Below are 18,937 nucleotides of genomic sequence, written 5' to 3'. Positions count from 1 at the left end.
ATAAAGGTGTTTGTCAGAGTGCATACTGGGAACTCATGCAATTCAAGTCTGAAGTATATGAGACCAAATTTTCACATTTTGAATCATTTTACAGTTAATGCAAGTGGGAAGCTGAAGCCTGTGGGCATGTCACTCCAATTGGAGTATATACTAGAACTATGAAATCTGAAATTTTCTTTCTTCATTTACTCCATATGTATGAATAATAAAGATTTTAATGCCAGATTTTAAAGAATTAACAATATTGAAGATTTTCCACAAAAAAATTTGTCACAACTATTTGTTCCGATGAACAGTTAGAAAAGAAAAATCTGAGTAATTATACTTAGTAATTCTATAGCACCTTTCATATGAGGAGTGCATTGGGCTTGGCTGGGATGGAGTTCATTTTCTTTACAACAGCCCACATGGTGTTTTTGTTTTAGATCGGTGACCAAAAGAGCATTGACAGAACACTGATGTTTTAGTTGTTGCTGAACAGTGCTGACAAAGTAGCAAAGCCTTCTCTGTTTCTCACTTGGTCCCCCCCCCAGCAAGTAGGTTTGGGTGTGGACAAGAGGCTGGGATACAGCCAGGACAGCTGACTCCAATTGACCAAAGAGATATTCTGCCATAGAACATTATGTTCAGCAATAAAATTATTTCCAGAGTAGCCAATGCTTGGAAAACTGGCTAGGCACTGGTCTGCTTGTGGTGAGTGATAGCTTTTGCATCTCCCTCCCCCCACCCCCCCCCAACTCCTTCACTTATTAAACTGTCTTTATGTTGACCTATGAGTTTTTTCACTTTTGCCTTTCCAATTCTCTCTCCCCCATCCCAACAGGGGAAAGGGAGTTGGGTGGTGGGTTCAGCTGACAGCCAGGCCAACCCACTACAAGGAGTCAGTTTTCTGTGAAAACCATTGAGTTTTACAGTACCTAGATGAAGAGAAATTGAGACAGATAAATTATATTACTTCTCTAAACTAACTTAAAAGAGGCAGAGAGAATATCCTAAAAGGTACCAACTTTGAAACGTATTTTTCAGCAATGAAGTCTGTACGGATGAATACCTTGTTTTCCTAATTTTAATAGGGAAAAACAAACAGACACACATATTTAAGAGAAGAATAATTACAATAATTGTAAAAACTAAAGTTAACATGCTATAAATGATTATTTCTAGAGTCTCATAACCTACATTCAAGACCATAATTTATTAAAGCACTGTTTTCTCCTTTCTACTTAGATATGCTTCTAATTTTTATTTATTTTTCTGTTTGCTGTAAATGAGAAACTTCAGTGTTATGCAATGTAACATACCAGAAAAATTGCTCTCAGATGAACTTCATATGATAATTGACATGAAATATATTTTTTCTTAAACAGTAGTGACATTTGTATTTACTAGAAAAATGCACAGTGTAGTACAAATGGGTTTACTTGTTTTAATGCTATAGCTAGAACAGAAACAAGTCTTGCTGCTCAGTTGCTAGAATGTATTTTAAAAATTGGATTTAGTATCCAGATTTATGGAACTATAAACCTGTATGAAAAAACAGTGAGCAGTAAACCTATGACTGATATACAAACATCCAACAGTCCAGTTCATAAGCTGTCATGAAAATGTTCATGTTTAATCCTAAGGGGAGGCAGCACATTTATACTTTCATCTAGAATGGCAGTAACAGATCTGAAGCCACACAAAACTAAATTTTGGATGGTTCTGATAAGGATTTCAAGTAATAACACACCTTAAATCCAAAAGAAAAAAAAGTGTACTTTAGACTATGCACATGTGCAAAAGGATTATACTGCCACAATGGCCCATGTCATTTAAGTATTACGTTTTTTATAATCTGTTCATCAGTTTATTAAAAATTGATATATGAACTAGGAAATCAAAAGGGACAAAACCAATACATGGCTTAACCCTAAGTGGCTCTTCCACATATATCAATCCATTTATGTTTACATCCTTACTGCTTTGAAATATAAAAATATATATATATAAAAAAAAAATCTGCAATTGTAACAAAGCACAGCTGCTTCTTTCCTCTAAAATCACATCAGCAGTCAGTAAGTAGGTTGAAAAATTGTCACTATGATAGTTCAGTCTCACATTATCTCCTTGTTACAAAAAAAAAAAAAACAGGTGGGATTCCTTTCTGGTAGATGCTTACATTTAAATAGATATAATATATAACTATAAATATATAACACAGGTTAAGTCTTCAAGCTGCTATTTTTGTCAGCAGCCTAGAGAATCTGTTCAGTTGACCAGCACAGGAGCCCTTGAGGGGATGAGCAAAATTGCCATCTAGATTCCTCTACCTGTACAGACTAGACCTCCATTAACTGTAGCAGAAGCTAGAGAGCTTGCACCCATAGATGCATAGATGCAATGGATTTTCACACCTAAATCTACCTGCCTACCTCCTGAGCATCAGGCTCACCATAGGTGTTCTATCCAAAAGAAAACATTATATCCCAAAATAGACTTACCAGAAATTTGCAGAAACCAGAAAACTGAAGTTTAATTGACTAACATTACATCAGGATGAAAGTAAAAGCTAGAGTTTGAAAACTTTGAAATGTGATTTTCTGTTTCTCCTAGCTATTATAACACGTTCAGGTACCACATAGCTGTACGGGTTATTAAAGCTGTCCTTTTTGGTCAGAAATTAAAAGTCTTGCTCAGAGGAGCAGCTAGCACTACCCTCAGTCACTAGATACAGAGTAAGTATATGTCAGTATATATACAGTATGTCAGTATATATACAATATGTCTCCATGCAAAAAAGAGTTAAAACCAGTGAGAATATCCCCTCTTTGGATTTTCAGGGATCTCTTCATCACTCTAAAAGGGTAGTTCTAGTACAACATCATGAATACACTTCACTTTCAAAAAAGTGTATTTTTCCAACTATAATGATCAACTTCAAATTTTCTCAAGTCAAGAGGCTTGAGACAACAACAAAAACCCACCCACCAAAATAACAAACCACTCACTCCAAAGTTTGTCTTTCAATTTTATCTCCTTAGGGTTCTGCAGAGCTCTAAGAATTGTAGGCAACATTTCTCAATGAATTTTCCAAAGGTAACTTTGCTTATCACTATGTCTGAGTATTGTCTACTGCAAAAGGTCAAGGTGAAATTACATCTTATGACTTTTAACATCTCTCATTTAGACATTGCATATACAAATCATAACAAATATTTTTCAAATAGGATGTGACTCAAATCATACTATATCTACTGATTTTAAAATTTTATGAAATTTCCTTTTTTTAAAAACATACCTTTTAAAAGCATATCTGTTTGTGCAGACAACTATGAAAACTCTGCAAGGGAATGGTATATCATGCATTTAGTATCCAGCTTAGTCATTGTCTTTCTACAATTGGATTGACAATTAGGCATTGTCCGTCTACAATTCTACATATAAGAACCATATTTCGTAACAACACAGTTGCTTCCATTAATACAATTATTTTTACATAATACCAAGATTTGTAAAAAGCATAATTTCCCAGTGTTAAGATATTGAGACAGTCATGTTACACAGTTTTTCTCATTCTATAGCATCCATCCTGTGTGAATAACCCAGGAAAAAATATTAGCCTACTCAGGCAGTGGTACCTTAATTAATTATAATACAGTTGGGCCTCATCTGTTTTACCTTTATTCATTGTGTGCATAACACAGAGTTTTGTGCAAGGATACTGGGCAAAGCATACTAAAGTGAAGGTCTGTAAAGAATTCAAACCCAAGGCAGACTTTAGGGCAGCCTTGTATAAACACGCTTTACCCTCATTTGCTGCAACCAAACATCTTCATTTCATCCTATAATAATACTGCATCTCCAATAGTTATTCAGAATGAAAGATAATACTAAGATCTGCAGCTACAGAATCAGTGAATATGCGACATTACTTTAATTGGAAGTTCTAATTGAGTAAAGTATAAATTAATAATGCACCAGATACTCCATACAATGTTTCAAAATCATGTGAATTCTGATAATGCATGTGAATCTGCATTAATGTTGATATTGAAATCATGTGAATTCTGAATGGCATGAAATTGCAACAGGGAACATTCAGGCTGGGTGTTAGGAAAAGGTTCTTCACCGAGATGGTGGCCGGGCACTGGAACAGGCTCCCCAAGGCAGTGGTCACAGCACTGAGCCTGCTGGAATTCAGAAAGAGTTTGGACAGTGCTTTCAGACATATGGTCTGATTTTGGGCGGTCCTGTGTGGAGACAGTAGTTGGACTCCACGGTCCAAGGAGTTGGACTTGATTATCCTTGTGGGTCCCTTCCAACTCGGGTTAGTTTATGATTATATGAACGCATCTTTAGAACAGTTTTTGCAAGGTACCATTTTTTCCACCATTCAGACAGAGCAAACTAATTTAAAAACAACAGCCAAGCAAGAAGCTAGGATGGAGCTGCCAACAAGCATTGTATTCACAACTTTGCTGCCTTTATGTTGTTATTTTCTTCCTATAGACAAGAAATAGACATTACTTATGAATGCAACTGCATTTACTATAAAACAGGAAACATGTAAACACAAATTAAAAAGTCATAACAACACAAGAAAAGCCTAAGAAATAATTTGCTAGAAATGGGGATTAATTTGTTTTTAAATTATTTTTATGAATACTTTAACATAAAACTGTATTTGTCATGGAAAGATGGATAGAGTAGAAAATGATGATTATGTATACACCAATGTCCCCTTTTCCTTTCAGTTTCTGGCCCTACACTCACAGATTACTCCACTCAAGTTAATAGACTTTTTGTAAAGAGAGATCTAAGATCAAACACTTTGGGAAAATGATGTTCTCAAAGCAGAAACCAAGTCAAAGAAAAAGAAGAGAACTAGATGAGCTATAATCAAAACTATTTGTACACAAAGCAAAAAAACAGTATTGTCGGGCAAAACAGAAGTTTTCAAGGAAACAGTAATAAACATTACCTACTTTATCCCACGTGAATAACATACATCTTTAAAACTACTCCGTATTCTATATTTTAGAGACCTTTATTCAGAATTTATGCTAAAAAACAACATGGGAAGATATAGTTTTATTGCTACAAAGCTTGATCAAATCTGATGATCAAAAGTTTCCTGGAACTCCAAGTAAATACCATTAACTTCCCATGAACAGTCTGTTAGAGGATCAGGGTGGTCCCTGACTCTATAAAGATCTTCTAATCTGGCAACATGGGAAAGTATTAGTATTTAAGCAAAATTCAAAAATAAAAATGTGTTATATATCAAGCCTTTTTTTTTTTTTCTGATGAAATGAAATTATCCATTGTAGTTCTGGAGAATGAGACTATCAGCAAGGAAAGGAAAAATAAATTGGCCGAAGAACTGTTTCTTAGTGGTATACACATCAATTGCTTTCAGTGGTCTTTTGAGTTTTTGTCAGTAACAAACACACACACACACACACACAAAAAAAAGATGCACTCTTCCTTGTAACTGTGGATTTTCTAAGAACTTGACAAACAGCTCTGTAACCATTATTTCTTGTATTAAAATCATTCTTTACTTTATATCCATACATGGATGATTCTCAGAAAGACTGTTTTCACTGATTTCCTTCACTTCATAGAGGCCTTGCAGTCATACCATTGAAATATCACAGAGTTAATTTTCCTCACTTTTAAATTACTCTTTTTAAAAAAGTTCAAAATACATTTTTTATGGTCATTTCCTATTACAACTGCTGTAGCATATTGCACAAATAAAATATTTATCTCTAGATAAAAAACACTTTTTTCATTTTTGAAGGGTTTCTGATTTCAAAAACTGTCAGCACTGCAAGGGCATACCGGTCTTCCCCTCAGGACCTACAAAATGATTGTTCCTGGAATAGTTCATTTCTGGCAGGTTGCTGAGAAAAGACCTTTCTTTAATTTCTGCAGTTCAGAAATGGTTGCTTGATGATAACAAAAGGCTAAGTGGATTTTGCCTGTTGGCTATTGCTCATCAGCACAAAAGTTGTTTTACTTTTGGGTACTACAACAGTCTTTGACCTTTGAAGTTTGTTTCCCTGATTTTGTTTCTGTTCTTTATGACACTAAGAACTCTTGCTTCATATTTCTGTTTTGCAGCAGAAAAGGCTCTCCCATATAATTGTGTATAAGTGTTAAGCACAAAGCATCTTCCTATCACTGTAAATAAAGACTCCAACTTGAAAAGATATAAATAATATTTGCATCAGTAACATGTGACTATTATAACATACCTTTGAAATCTTAACATGCCAGTCCTAAGAAATAGGAATGGGGAAAATAACTCAAGAATAAGAAAATTAAAAAACGCAGAACAGAATGTTGTGAGGTTGCCCTGTTGGAAAATGAGTAATTTCAACATATAACAACATCATTGCTACCATTTCTGTTAAATGAATAAAAAGATCAGTTCTGATGAAAAATGGAATTTGATGCCAGGTCTTTACCCCCTCTCCCTACTTCAGTGTAAGACTGTACCTGCAGAGTATTTAAATTATATTTCACTAGAGATCTATTGGAGGGAGATGGAGTGTATATTGAAGAATATCTTCAAATGACCTATGTTAAGGAACAGCTGGGAAGATTTTGCCATAGCTGGCCCAATGGCGGATTCTTCAGACACTTTTTTTTTTTTTTTTCGGTCTTGCAGGAAGAGCACACTTGTTATAACATGGACCAGTTAGTCCAGTGTTTTCCACTCATATTTAGTATACATTTGCACAGGATAGGGATAAGCCCTGATCTTTCAGGGTACTAGTGATGCCAGAGTCTATGAATTGTCTGAGGCTTCCCTCATAAAACACAACAGAAGTATATGAAACAGACTTTTTCATTACTGGAAATTGTTGTCCAATGATTACAGTATTCAAAAGAAAATAATCCAAGACATTTTATGACAAAGGAAAACATTTTGGTTTCTACATTTTTAGAATCCAGGAATACATGAAACTATTTGCATTTTATCATAAAAGAACTAATTCCTCGGCAAAAATAGTCTTTGTACATTGGCAGCAAATGTGGTTTTCTTTCTTGTACATTTTAGGAAAGGAGAGCAAGCAATTTAACAACAACAACAAAAAATCACTTCATTTTTGAAAAAAATGAAAGCCAAGTAAAGGGTTAGCTATACTGACACAGTGTACAAAATACAATCCTAAAGATAGCCCTGAATGTCAGTACGAGGAAGGATAGAATTGAAATTTGGCCAGAAAATACGGTAACAGCCAGGTGGGCAGATGTCTTATGGAATGCACAGCCAAATTTGTATATGCCAAAAGAAATAGTCGGTACTAGTAGAAAATGAATAATGAGATAGAGATAAGGACTGCAAAGGTGATAAATTATCTATGTCAAAACAGTCCCAAAAGGTCTTTTCTTCATTTATAAAATGAGGCTCCCATACTGTGATATCTGAGGATATATGAACATTGAAAAGAACAAACACTAAATTGTACCACAACTACTTTTTCTCCTTATTTACTAATGACCAAACTGAACCCAAACAGATATTTATTTTATTTAAAAATATGATGGATTTTTGCACAGAAAAAAAAAAAAAGCACAAGAGAGAACATTTCTATTGCAAATGCAAGATCTTCATGAGAAAAAATCAGGCACACCATGGGAAGTTGCTGTGTTTAATTTGTAGATATTAGTGGTTTGTATTATTAGGTTTTGTTTGTTTGTTTAAGATGAAAGTTTGAATAGTTTATCCACAAGAAAAAATTGTATGCTGACAGTTGGGAACTCATTGAATGTACATAGGCAAAACAGTCTACATATGCAGATCTGGAAGTTTTTTTAAACTCTTTGATTCGTATAATTACACAAGCATCTCAGCTTTACTAAACATTAGAAGAGAGGCTTCTAACATAACCTCAAATAGAAAAGATTAAATGTCATTATTCTAAATGCTCAAAAATAGAAATGTACAAATAAAAATTTGCAAATAAATTTTCACTATTCCAAAGTCACAAATCAAAAATACATAATAATATGGGTTGCTATGAAGAAAATTCACTCCATCTGAGGCATACCCAGCAAAACATTTTAAATCATTGTGCTCTGGAAGTTTATCAGCAAACATATAAAAAATTGGTTAATTACATAATTTTAAGATTGCCCCTTAAAGCTAATAAATGAATCCTTATAATTTGGTTTATTTGGAATACCAATAAGCAATTAAAGATTTACTAAAATAACTTCTGATCACTAGATACTAGAAGCTCAGTTAATCCCATACTTGCAGGGTTTAGTTTCTTTTTACAATTAAATTTTTATGTGTTTAATTGTGTAATGTCTTCTCACATACTGACACGTGCTATGTTTTAAAAGCAGATATGTACCAGAAGATAGGTACTACAGTTATTTATTTGTAATAATAGTTTGTTTGGCTACTTCAGAGGGAGAGATTATATTATCCTAGAAGTAATTTTTTCCTGCAATGATGTCTGCACATGCAAGAGGAAAAAAATAAAATATAACATGGAAAACATTTACAGCTTAGCAAAACTCCTCTTAGCTTTAGTAGAAACCAATAGACTTAAGCCAGGCTGTGGCTATTTCCTGAACTAAATGGGAAATGCAAGGAGAACAAGAAGAATGTTCCTGCTATCACCAGTGCTAGTAGCTGAACAAGTTTCAGGGCTGAAAACTGAATCTCTTAATCTGTTAGTTCTTCATATTCCCTTTAGAACGAAGATGCTGTAAAAATCACTATTCACGGCAGAAGAATAGTTTTTGCTGTCTCCCCTCCTTCTTCCCCACAAGTTCCTATGAGTTTGTTTTTCATAAAGAACACACTTATGGACCAAAAGGGACCTCCTTTGCCAGAGGGAAATACACAGAGAGGGGAAAAGAAGGACTACAGGTTTTCCTTCTAGCGCTATGCTCACAAAGACAGGGTTTACAGAGATGCGAGATGGCACAGTGAGAGCCCCTAACCCAGACAGACCTCCATTGTGTGCTGTGCTGCCATGGAGGAATCACTGAAAGATTCCACAGTCATTAGAAATTGCAGTTACTTGCTACATCTTCACTGATTGCCCTGGTGCTATGGAGCTCCTTTCTCCAAATCCTCAAGCTTTCAAGTTACTTCCCCTGTAGAAGTACATACATTTATAGCTTAAAGAATAAGAACTGTGTGCAAACATGATACTCCCCTAATAGGGCTTGTTAATTTAATTTGTAAAATATTAAATTGTCTCTTATCTTTGAGCTAAATCACATTGGCTACATTAAATATTCAACCTCCCAAATTAATTCCACCTCTTTTGTCTATAGTTGGCTCAGCATTTATCTTTTTTTTTTTTTGACATGCAAATCATTTGAAAAGAAAGTTCTTTCTGATTATGTAGGATTTTTGAAATAAAGTATTTTCTGTGTGCTTATTTTCATACAAATACTGAAAATGCTCTGACAGTCCAACTACTTCACACCACTGTATGGGCTTAAACTCTGGAATGAAGTGTGGAATTCTGAATCCAAACTTCTGAAAGTACTGAATCACCACCCTAACGTAGGTTTCATTTATGAAGGTTCACAAGGACGTATTGGCAGCACATTCCAATTACCTCTTTAAAAAAGATTAGTTTTTGGAATGTGTTGTGCAAATGAATAAGCATAATTTCAGAAAGACTGTTTCCCCTATTATCCTACACAACAGAGAAATAAGAGAGATAAAGATTCAAACTGAGAACATTTAACTTTATTCGGATCCTGAGCCTCCTCACCAATGGGTCGATCGTTCATTCTTCCACTTGTTAAATCAGGTAACTATATAACATTTAAAATACTTGCTAATAGATTAAAACATCTAAAAAGTTAGAGTGACTCCATTACAGTGAGTTCATTTAATATTGCTTTTGAAACATTTTTCAGCGGTGTAATGATAGACCTTAATTTATTCCAATTATCTTTTGTTCACTTCAATTTATGAACAGTGGAGCTGAAATAATCAGCTCTTTTGCTCCTTAGGCTTCTGAGAATATATTTTCATGAGTATTGTACAAGTCATCTTTTTGCAGCCATCCCACAAACTAATTGCAAATATCTATTTTTATGATAAGAAATGGGTGTTAGCAGACAATTAAGGACATGATCATTGGTTGCAATGAACTGCTTTGGCACAAAGAGTAGTTCAGTGATTAAAATTTTCTTCTCATTAAATGTATAATGCCAACTATTGAAAATATATGTACTCAATTTTTAAAAGGTCCATCTACAAAGGGAATAAGCTTTGTATATATTTTCTCCAGAAATAATTTGGCGGGGTGGGGGGGAACACGACTTGGGATCTGTATAGTTTATAACAGATTAACAGATTCCACCCTGTCCACCTATAAATGGCTAGCAGTTGCAAAAGGATTATGTCACTCAAAATTTTAGTTTTACAGGTGACAAATGCACCTGGCTGCAGAAAGCTTTCCTTTTTTTTCTGGAAAGGTCTGGTGTTGCACTGGAACTGACTTCTAAAAAAGAGCAAATAGGTCCCTTGAGCAGTTATCTGTATCAGCTAATTCAGCCAGTGTGTTTATTTCCCTTCTTTCTGTCTTTCACTATTCACACTCATAAAATGCTCCCCTGACTAGAATAAGCACCAAATAGCAATAAGTTAAAGCTTTATATTCATTGCATCACATTCTACAGAAACACATGCTGCTCTTGAGGTTTTTTATTGTTGACTGGTGACAATTTAGATTTAACAGACAAGTTTTCTTTCTTTATCACTACTACTTTGATGGATTTTTCTGATGCAATTAATTCAAAAACTTTCCTGACACATTTCTCATGTGGTTCATTTTCATTTAAACAACAACAAAAAAACAACTAAGTACTTGAAGGCCAGACTTTTTATGAAAGGCAAATTATTTAACAACTGAGTGATTTCACAAAAATAGCTCTTGAAAAAATATATAAAATAAAAATACAAAATTTCTGTATGTAGTCTTTTTTTAATAGAATCTGAAGCTCAGAATTAGGTAGTGTTTTAGAAAACTAACATAAGATTCTTTGCATTTTTAAAAAGTTCATGAGAAGGTAAAAAACAATTGGAGTTGAGTTGATTTTGTTGGTTAAGAACAACATAACCCAAAATCTATGGTTTAAGTATTGGACAGAATATTACAGGCCTCATGTCAGACTACAGCAATGTTGTTTATTTGGCGTGTGATTGAAAAAAAAAAGTCTGAAAAAAACACAAGTTACAAAACAATAATTATACTAATTCTGAAATTATATCCACCTTCATTGGATTGGATTATATCCACCTTTAGTCACTTGTTCAATTTGTTTTTTTCACTGTTTAATTAAGTTTAATATTCTTTTTCTAATTCTGTAGATTTTCTCTTTATTCTTTGTTTCTCTTTTATCTTCTCCTTCATCCTAACTCACATATAGGACAGGTAAAATGACTCTTCAGCTGGAGGTAGTTGTGACTCACCATACACAGCAGAAAACAACTACTTGACCTATTTAGACAGAATTCCAATTTCAAATAGATTGAGTTTGACAAAATGAGTTCTTCACTGTCTTTGGACTGGGCCTATTTTTCCTGGTTCCCCTCCTTGTATATCTTTCATACCTTTCTTTTCCTATTTACATGAAAATTAATGTATCTAAGTATCAGTGCTGTCCTATTGATCCTTTTATAGCAAAAATCTGCATGAACAATTATATTACTATATGAAAGAATATGGATCTTGCAAATGAATGTGCTTGCCTATACTGTATAGAATTATTTTACATTCCATTAAACAAAGCAAGTATTTTTACTAATACAATACAATTTTTGGTGATGCATTGTATAATATTTTCAAAATGGTTAAGTCATGCCAACATTTATTGAAATGTTAACTGATTAACTTTCTACACCCCCCCCCCCAGCAGTCAGGTCTTGGACTTGTAAAGACTTGCACACATTAATGTAACTTTAATTCATTTAATATCACATACAAATGTGCAACAGGATCCCTTGGCTTAAAAAATTGTCCAAGGAGACAACTGAATCAGTCATTGTAGATCACTAACTGCCCTCTTCTGTTAATGCAGTCTTTGGCAATGGATTAGGGAGCTATGCAGGTAGGAATCACCAGCTGTAAATTCCCTTAAAGATAAAGCTGAACAAATTTGCCCTCCCTAGGGCAATAATTTAGCAATAAACATCAAAATCAACTAGTCAGAAGGGTAGTACCCCTAATGCTGGTAGTTTATGAAGTAGTAGCTTCTGTTCTCTCAAAGCATGCCTGCTCCAAATGTAGCAGAATTATTTAATGGTTTTCTATGGCTGAGGTTAGGAACACAATGTGCATTTATCTACTTATTTAAAGCAATGTGGCAGTAATGGTACTTAAGAGTCAATTCCTATTCAAACATATTAATTTACACATTCCTTTTAAAGTGCATATGGCTGATTGCTAATTTACTTGTTAAAAGTTTTGTAGAAAACTAAAAATTTTCTTTTTCTTTTTTTGATATAGACTAGATTCTTCACAGGCACATATTTTAGAGTAAATTCTGGAACCAATTGTAAAATCACCCTAAATTTGATGTTTTCACTTTTAAAAAAGACTAAATCTTTTTTGAGACTAAAATCTTTTTGGATGGAGATGCATATTTATATATATGATTTGAGATTTTAGCTAAACATGAATGATGCCTTCTCATAACTGAAGGAAAGTTAGAATCATCCTAATTAGAGCATTTCTGTAGATACTTGAACTTAGAAGGGCACAATAAGCAAGTAAGTTAATTATTTGCTGAGGTCATTTGCACTGAAATATATCTGTGTCACTTTGCTAATAACCTAACAGTCCTAAGCATACAAAGTGCTAATAACTATTAATGTAAGATTCAGATGTACAAATCCTAGAAGGCAGAATTTTTCTACCCTATGGGTAGAAATGTTACAGAAAACATTAAAGGAAAGTGAAATTTCACATTCCTACTAATGCATTTTGAGGAAGAAAAATAGAAATAGATTTTAGTTTAACAGGCATTGGTGAAATTCTGAAAAGATTTCTGCTTTACATCTGTATTAAACTTTGCCCTCTTTTCCTCACACTCTCTTTCCTTGTCCCATATGTCTCTAAAATCCAACTTGTTACTTCCTTCCAGTTTTCCACACTTGGTATATTTCTATCGCAGCCAAAGTTGTCTATTCCTTGGACATACAAGCAATCCTACATTCACTGAGAGAAATAACTAAAGTCCCAAGAACTTACAGTGTTTTACAGTATGGATTATAGCACAAACCATTTTTAACATGTAAGAATTTCATTTACTCAGCACCCATGAAATCAGAAGAACTTTATGCATGCATCTAAATAGAGTTTACACAGCTTGCTTGTTTTGCACAGCTTTACACTCTAAATAGAGTTTATACAGTCACAGTTTGTTTTAAAAACAGATAGCCTGATTAAAAAAACACAGAACAGAATTAGCAAGAGACTCTAGTTCAGAAAGACTTAAGTTATGTTGTATCATAATTCCTTTTAAAACTCCCGAAGTGTCTTTTCTGGACTGTTTATCGAAAGAAAAACTTTAATGCAACATATATATAATACAACATGACAAATACTATATATAGCGACTGCTCTGGTGTAGAAGAAATTAGGGAGTATCATTTCCAAATGAAGATTTATGCTCCTAATTTAGGGAATTATTGGAATGTTACAGTTATCAATTCCTCAAGAACACCCCAGGTGATATTACATCTCAACTTTAGTACCTAGAGTAATGGAATTTTTGAACGTTTGATAAGAAAAGGAAAAAAACAAGATAACACATTCTAATAAATGTTTGTTCTGATAAATTCAACAGCCTTTATTCAACTAAACTCACATGAAGTTTGTATATGAAGAAGGGTCTTTCCAAGTGATACTGAAGAGGCATGGTCTCACATTTTCAAGGTTATTTTTAATTTGTTTTCTTTGGAGACAACATTATAGTTCATTTGAAAGTTAATTATAACTGAGTTAAAACTTACCTTATATGGGTAATGATGAGGGTTGTAGCAGGAATGAAAAAGTCATCTACTCTGTCAAACTGCTTTCCTACTGGCTGAGTATGGATTGTGTGATGAGAAACACTCCCACTGGCTTGTGTTATCACCTACATAAAGTAATATTATTACAAACTATGGAAATACTCCTTCAAAATTTAATCTATTTCTAAGTACATTCATACAATATTGCCTCTGTATTCCATCTGCTGTGTTAAACTTCAGCTAGAAATGACAACACAAATGACAGTGAATAAAGCTGATCAGCATTTCAGATTTCAAAGAATTGTTACATACCTAATCTTCATATTTCCTTTTTTCCCCCTTTTTTTTTTTCTAACAGAGTCCATGTTTATTCATATACATTATTAAAGTCTCCAGCAGTTAGTGCAAACTAATATTTTTGGTTTTTCACAGTTGACCCTAGATTGGGATTATGTTTCTTAAGCACTTCAGCCCAAGTGAAAATATAAGATATTATTAATTGATTCACAAGAAGCTATGCCTATACATGCTCCCAAGTCTTGTCAATCAGGAGGCAATTCAATATAGCACACATATATTTCAGAAGAGCAAGTGTGTTTCAGTTTACGTATTCCTTGAACCAATTTTCCTTGAATTTTCCTCAAATCCTGAACAGTCTCTGCAGTAAATCTTTATGGACAAGTAAAAGACAATTTTATATTAATAGCCACTATGATAATCATTTACATGCTCTTAAGAATGGATTAAAAAAGGAAAAGAATTGATTATGGATAGTGTAAAGGAAAAGGAGAGTGAAGATGATCACTGGCTTTAAAATAGGATATGTGTGACTCAGTTATCAGTCATTTTCTTAGGAGGAGTGACAGTGAAACTGCCACAAATTATCTTGCATATGCACAGTTACTAAGAGTCTAGAGGTGCTAAAAAGGTGTTTTCAAATGTTACTCATTTTTTTCTATTTAAGCCCTACGTTTGAATTTCTCTTACTCCTTATGCATTTAAAAACAAATAAGGACTCCATTGACTTCTAGAAAAAGGAAAGTAAGTTGAAATAATTTTGAAATTATTACACAAAGACTATCTCCATATTCTCATAGGATTACTTTAAATTAGAAGAAAGTAGTGAAAAAGCAGCAATGCAATTACAGTTTCCTGAAATGTTTCTTTAGTGGCTGTCCCTAGGCTTGCCACTGCTCAGAGGGCATGTAAAAAACAAAAATTTTTATTATATATCTGAAAAAAAAAAAAAAGATGGAACTGTCTTACCTTATTTTACTTACTCTTATATTTTACACTTACTTTAGTGAAATATGAATATGCCTAAAATCCAATGTATCCTCTAATTAGGGGCAAAAACATCATAAGCAGCAAGTTTGCTCTCAAAAGACTGGAATAGTGGCAAAACATGCTGCTGTTTTTACCTGTATTCCATGGCCTTCTATCAAGTTGATATTGTCAGTTCTGATTAAAGGTATCGAAAAAAAAAAAAAATATATATATATATATATATTTTAAAGCAAAGTCAGTTATCTATCTTACTACCTCTGCTGGGTCATCATAATGATGTTTAAAGGAAAATATACAAGTGTCTCAATTACATAAAAATTCAGCCTATCTAGATTTCATAGCATATAATCAGTCTGATCAATATACCCACCTGCAAAGTTGGTGAATTCTTTTCCATGTTTCCCCAGCTCAGAACCCAGACCTGATCATGTGATTTATCATAGTGTAGTTTCACTGGGACAGGATCTGTACTCACCGCCTGCAGCATAATGAGAGAAGAAATTCTTACTTTCTGTCACATTTTAAAAAGAAAAATAATAAATATGATTGAATTAAAATGATGACTGGACATACATTTCCTGATGTTTTAAGATCATATTTAAAAATTATATTGTCAGTTTTTGAAACAGTCCTCTGATTAATTCAACGTTACTGAATCACTGATTTTTATCCATTATGTGTTCTAATATTTGACATCAAAACTGCATCATATTGAGGCTATTAAGAAGCTGAAAATAAACATTTTAAATCAAGTAGAAATGTACTTACCTTCCTTTCCTACCATCCCTCTCTTCATACATATCCGTTAAAAACTACACAAATTATTGGAAAATGGCTAAAAAGGGAAAGTATTCTCAAACCACATAGTGAATCAACATGAGATGCTCCTGCACAGTCCTGCATAAAACCAACACAGTGTTACTGCAGCCAACTCTGCTAAAGTGTATACTGTTGAAGCTGGTAAGCCCGTTAAAATATAAATGTTTCCCAAATACGATTTCTACTTTTTGTAGATGTGATCAGAACCAAGGTGTTTTCCCTACAACCTTGAGTTCTGTCTCCAGAGACTAAAAACCTTTTAGGCAGTTGAGATCTACACTTCCTTTTTTAGGAGAAAGACTGAATAATTCAGAGGTATCAAAAGGGAGGACAGACTATTTGATTCAGAGACATTCTGCATGAGGTAACAGTTGTGGGGATTACTTTTCTATATTCATAATTAAAGCAGAAAAAATAAGTGGAAATTGTTTTTAAGTCTCACTATTATGGAACAATAAAGCACAGCTTGTTTATCAGTTTGTCAGGGAGTATACCAGCTGGCTAATTAAGTGAACCTAATTTAAAGTAATGATGTAGATCCTCAAGATAATGCACTAATGGCTGGCTGAGATTGCTGATGATACTTAACTATACTCCTGAGGTGTTGGAAGTCACAACTTCATGTAAAAAAAAAAATAATCCGTTTTTTTTCTTTTAGAAAATGGAAAACGAAGACAGGTCGCTACTCGCCAGATGATTTAAAAACAGAAAGGTGCCCCGTGGAAAAGGTCTTTCAAGTTTCATAACATTTTCTACTGCAAATAGAAGACAATTAGTCTAAAATAATACTTTGGTGGCTGTTGTATAGTTATTTTGTTTAGGCATATCAAAATTCAAGTTGGATTCCTCAAATGAAAGGTCTGGCTCGTGCATGTTCTGCTCAATGAGCACCAGTTGTGTTCGGGATCTGGGCCATGGCATTGCCTGGAGGAGAAGGAATTACCTGTGGAGTCATGCAAGGATAATGCAACTCCCAAGAAAGGAGCAGACAGCAAAAAGAAGCTCAGAGTCTTGGAGACATGCTTTCACAGCTGTTTCTAGCTATTCCAGGCTCAAATGCCACCAGCACAGAGTACTAAATGACAATGAGTTCTAGTTATATCAGCAAGCCTTGAAGTCGTCCTACTTAACTTTATGCTGCTAAGCAGTTCCAAACAATTACAGGTGACAGCACTTGTTTTCAAGAACTTACAAATGAAAGTAAATATTTTTCTTAACTTTATTATCTATGATTTAGATGTACCTGGCTAAATCACAAAACCTATGTATATCTCCTTAAAGATACACCATCCATGTTCCTCGTTTGGAAACATATATTGGAATTTAAAATGTCTATTCTAGGATCTTTTTAAAGTAATTATCTTGATAAAGATATTTTTCATAGAAACAAATAATCCTACAACCTAGTTATATACATTATCTAGATGTATATATGTACACTTGTATACACATGTGATATGTGTTTTGCTGTTGTTGTTTGGCCCTTGATTAGCATGAAGGCTTGTGTAGTATCTGGTTTTACTTAATATGCCCTCTGAGGAGCACAGAAATAATGCACAAACCTAGACCGTTACAGAAACTTGAATATTTAATCTAACTCCATACAAGAACTGGAGAATCCCTCTATATCTTTATTGAGGAGGGGTATACCTTTAGTTGGTGGCTAATTTATTGAATTTTACTCTTTAGTTAACATGTAATGTTAAGTATCTCTAGGCATACCATTAATGACAGAATAAAACAATTAATAAAATAATTACAAATCTCATTTAAAGCAAATTTGAAATGTCTACCAATCAAACTATTCCATAAAACTTAAGTTCAAAACAACTTCCAACTTTTTTTTTTTTTTAACATATTTCAGTAAACTCTAAAGGCATAATATTGTCTCTCTTGTCACTGAAGTCTAAATGTTAATAAATGCAATTAAATTGGGATATCATTCATCAGTTTAACAAATTAAGATGACAAATTAATGCCAGTCGGAGACCAGGGAAATCATTGCTAGAAATTCCAGTTCTTCAAATAAGAGGATTGCAGTGAGAATTTTTTTTCAGTGTCTCTTCCTGAAGAAGTACATCAAATTGGCTGTAAAAAGTCTTATTCTCAGAAAACCAATTCTGATATGCAAAGGTAAACTTAACTAAATAACGATAATAATGAAATAAAAAGAAGAAAAGGAACAAATATATTAATAACTTTTTATTTTTAACTTTTTTTTTTTAAAGCATTTTATCCATCCCCATCCTCATTTGGAGTGGCTACGGTTTTCAATGCAGCTATGTCTACTGAGTCAATTGATAGACAAGGTAGTAAATATAGATGTTTAAAGAATATAAAATGACAAGAATTAAAATGTTTTTGTCACTAATATATATAATCTCTATATTAAAGATTTTCATTCATTTATTGGCCAGAAAAGGCAAAAAAGCCTGAAGAAAATCTCCCTTTAAGTATTTTTTATTTAAATTAAATTAGAGTTCTAATACAAATCCATGTTATATTTAACAAAAAACATGTTGGTGATAGATGTGATGATACTATAAGTAACTCTGTAGATGTTATGTATAGTTTGTAATAATTTGTATGATTAAAATTTGAATCAGAACATCCAATGTGGTGTCAAAACCTCTGTATCAGAAAACCTCTCATACAGGTTTTCTTTCTTCAAAGAATCAGAGCAGAGTTGTTAACAATTTGACTAGCTTCAGAGCTTTTGCCCAGGAAATAATTTTATTTCAGAAAAAGCATAGCCCTGCTTTTAAAGTAAATTTCAGGAAGATTTTATATGATCTGTAATGTACTCAAACAAAAACCAAACCAACCAACCAACGC

The 18,937-nt window shown here is 33.5% G+C and overlaps 1 protein-coding gene across 14 annotated transcripts in view; it reads right to left on the bottom strand.

The window, feature by feature from the left end:
• FSTL5 (follistatin like 5) overlaps positions 1-18,937 on the bottom strand; it is a 413,457-nt gene that overhangs the window by 10,461 nt on the left and 384,059 nt on the right. For 13 of the 14 annotated variants that reach the window (XM_080590013.1, XM_080590014.1, XM_080590003.1 and 10 more), the window contains 2 exons: positions 15,654-15,761; positions 13,997-14,121 (listed from right to left, as the gene is read on the bottom strand). In XM_080590013.1, the coding sequence (XP_080446139.1) occupies positions 13,997-14,121; positions 15,654-15,761 (233 nt within the window). Of the gene's footprint in view, positions 1-747; positions 3,323-13,996; positions 14,122-15,653; positions 15,762-18,937 lie in introns of those variants that run through there. The other variant, XM_080590008.1, reaches the window with a different exon arrangement.

The sequence above is a fragment of the Anser brachyrhynchus genome, assembly GCF_964034855.1.
Source record: "Anser brachyrhynchus genome assembly, chromosome: 4".
Classification (NCBI taxonomy): domain Eukaryota; kingdom Metazoa; phylum Chordata; class Aves; order Anseriformes; family Anatidae; genus Anser; species Anser brachyrhynchus.
Note: the sequence above shows the minus strand (reverse complement) of the source record. Positions and strands in the feature narration are given on the sequence as shown.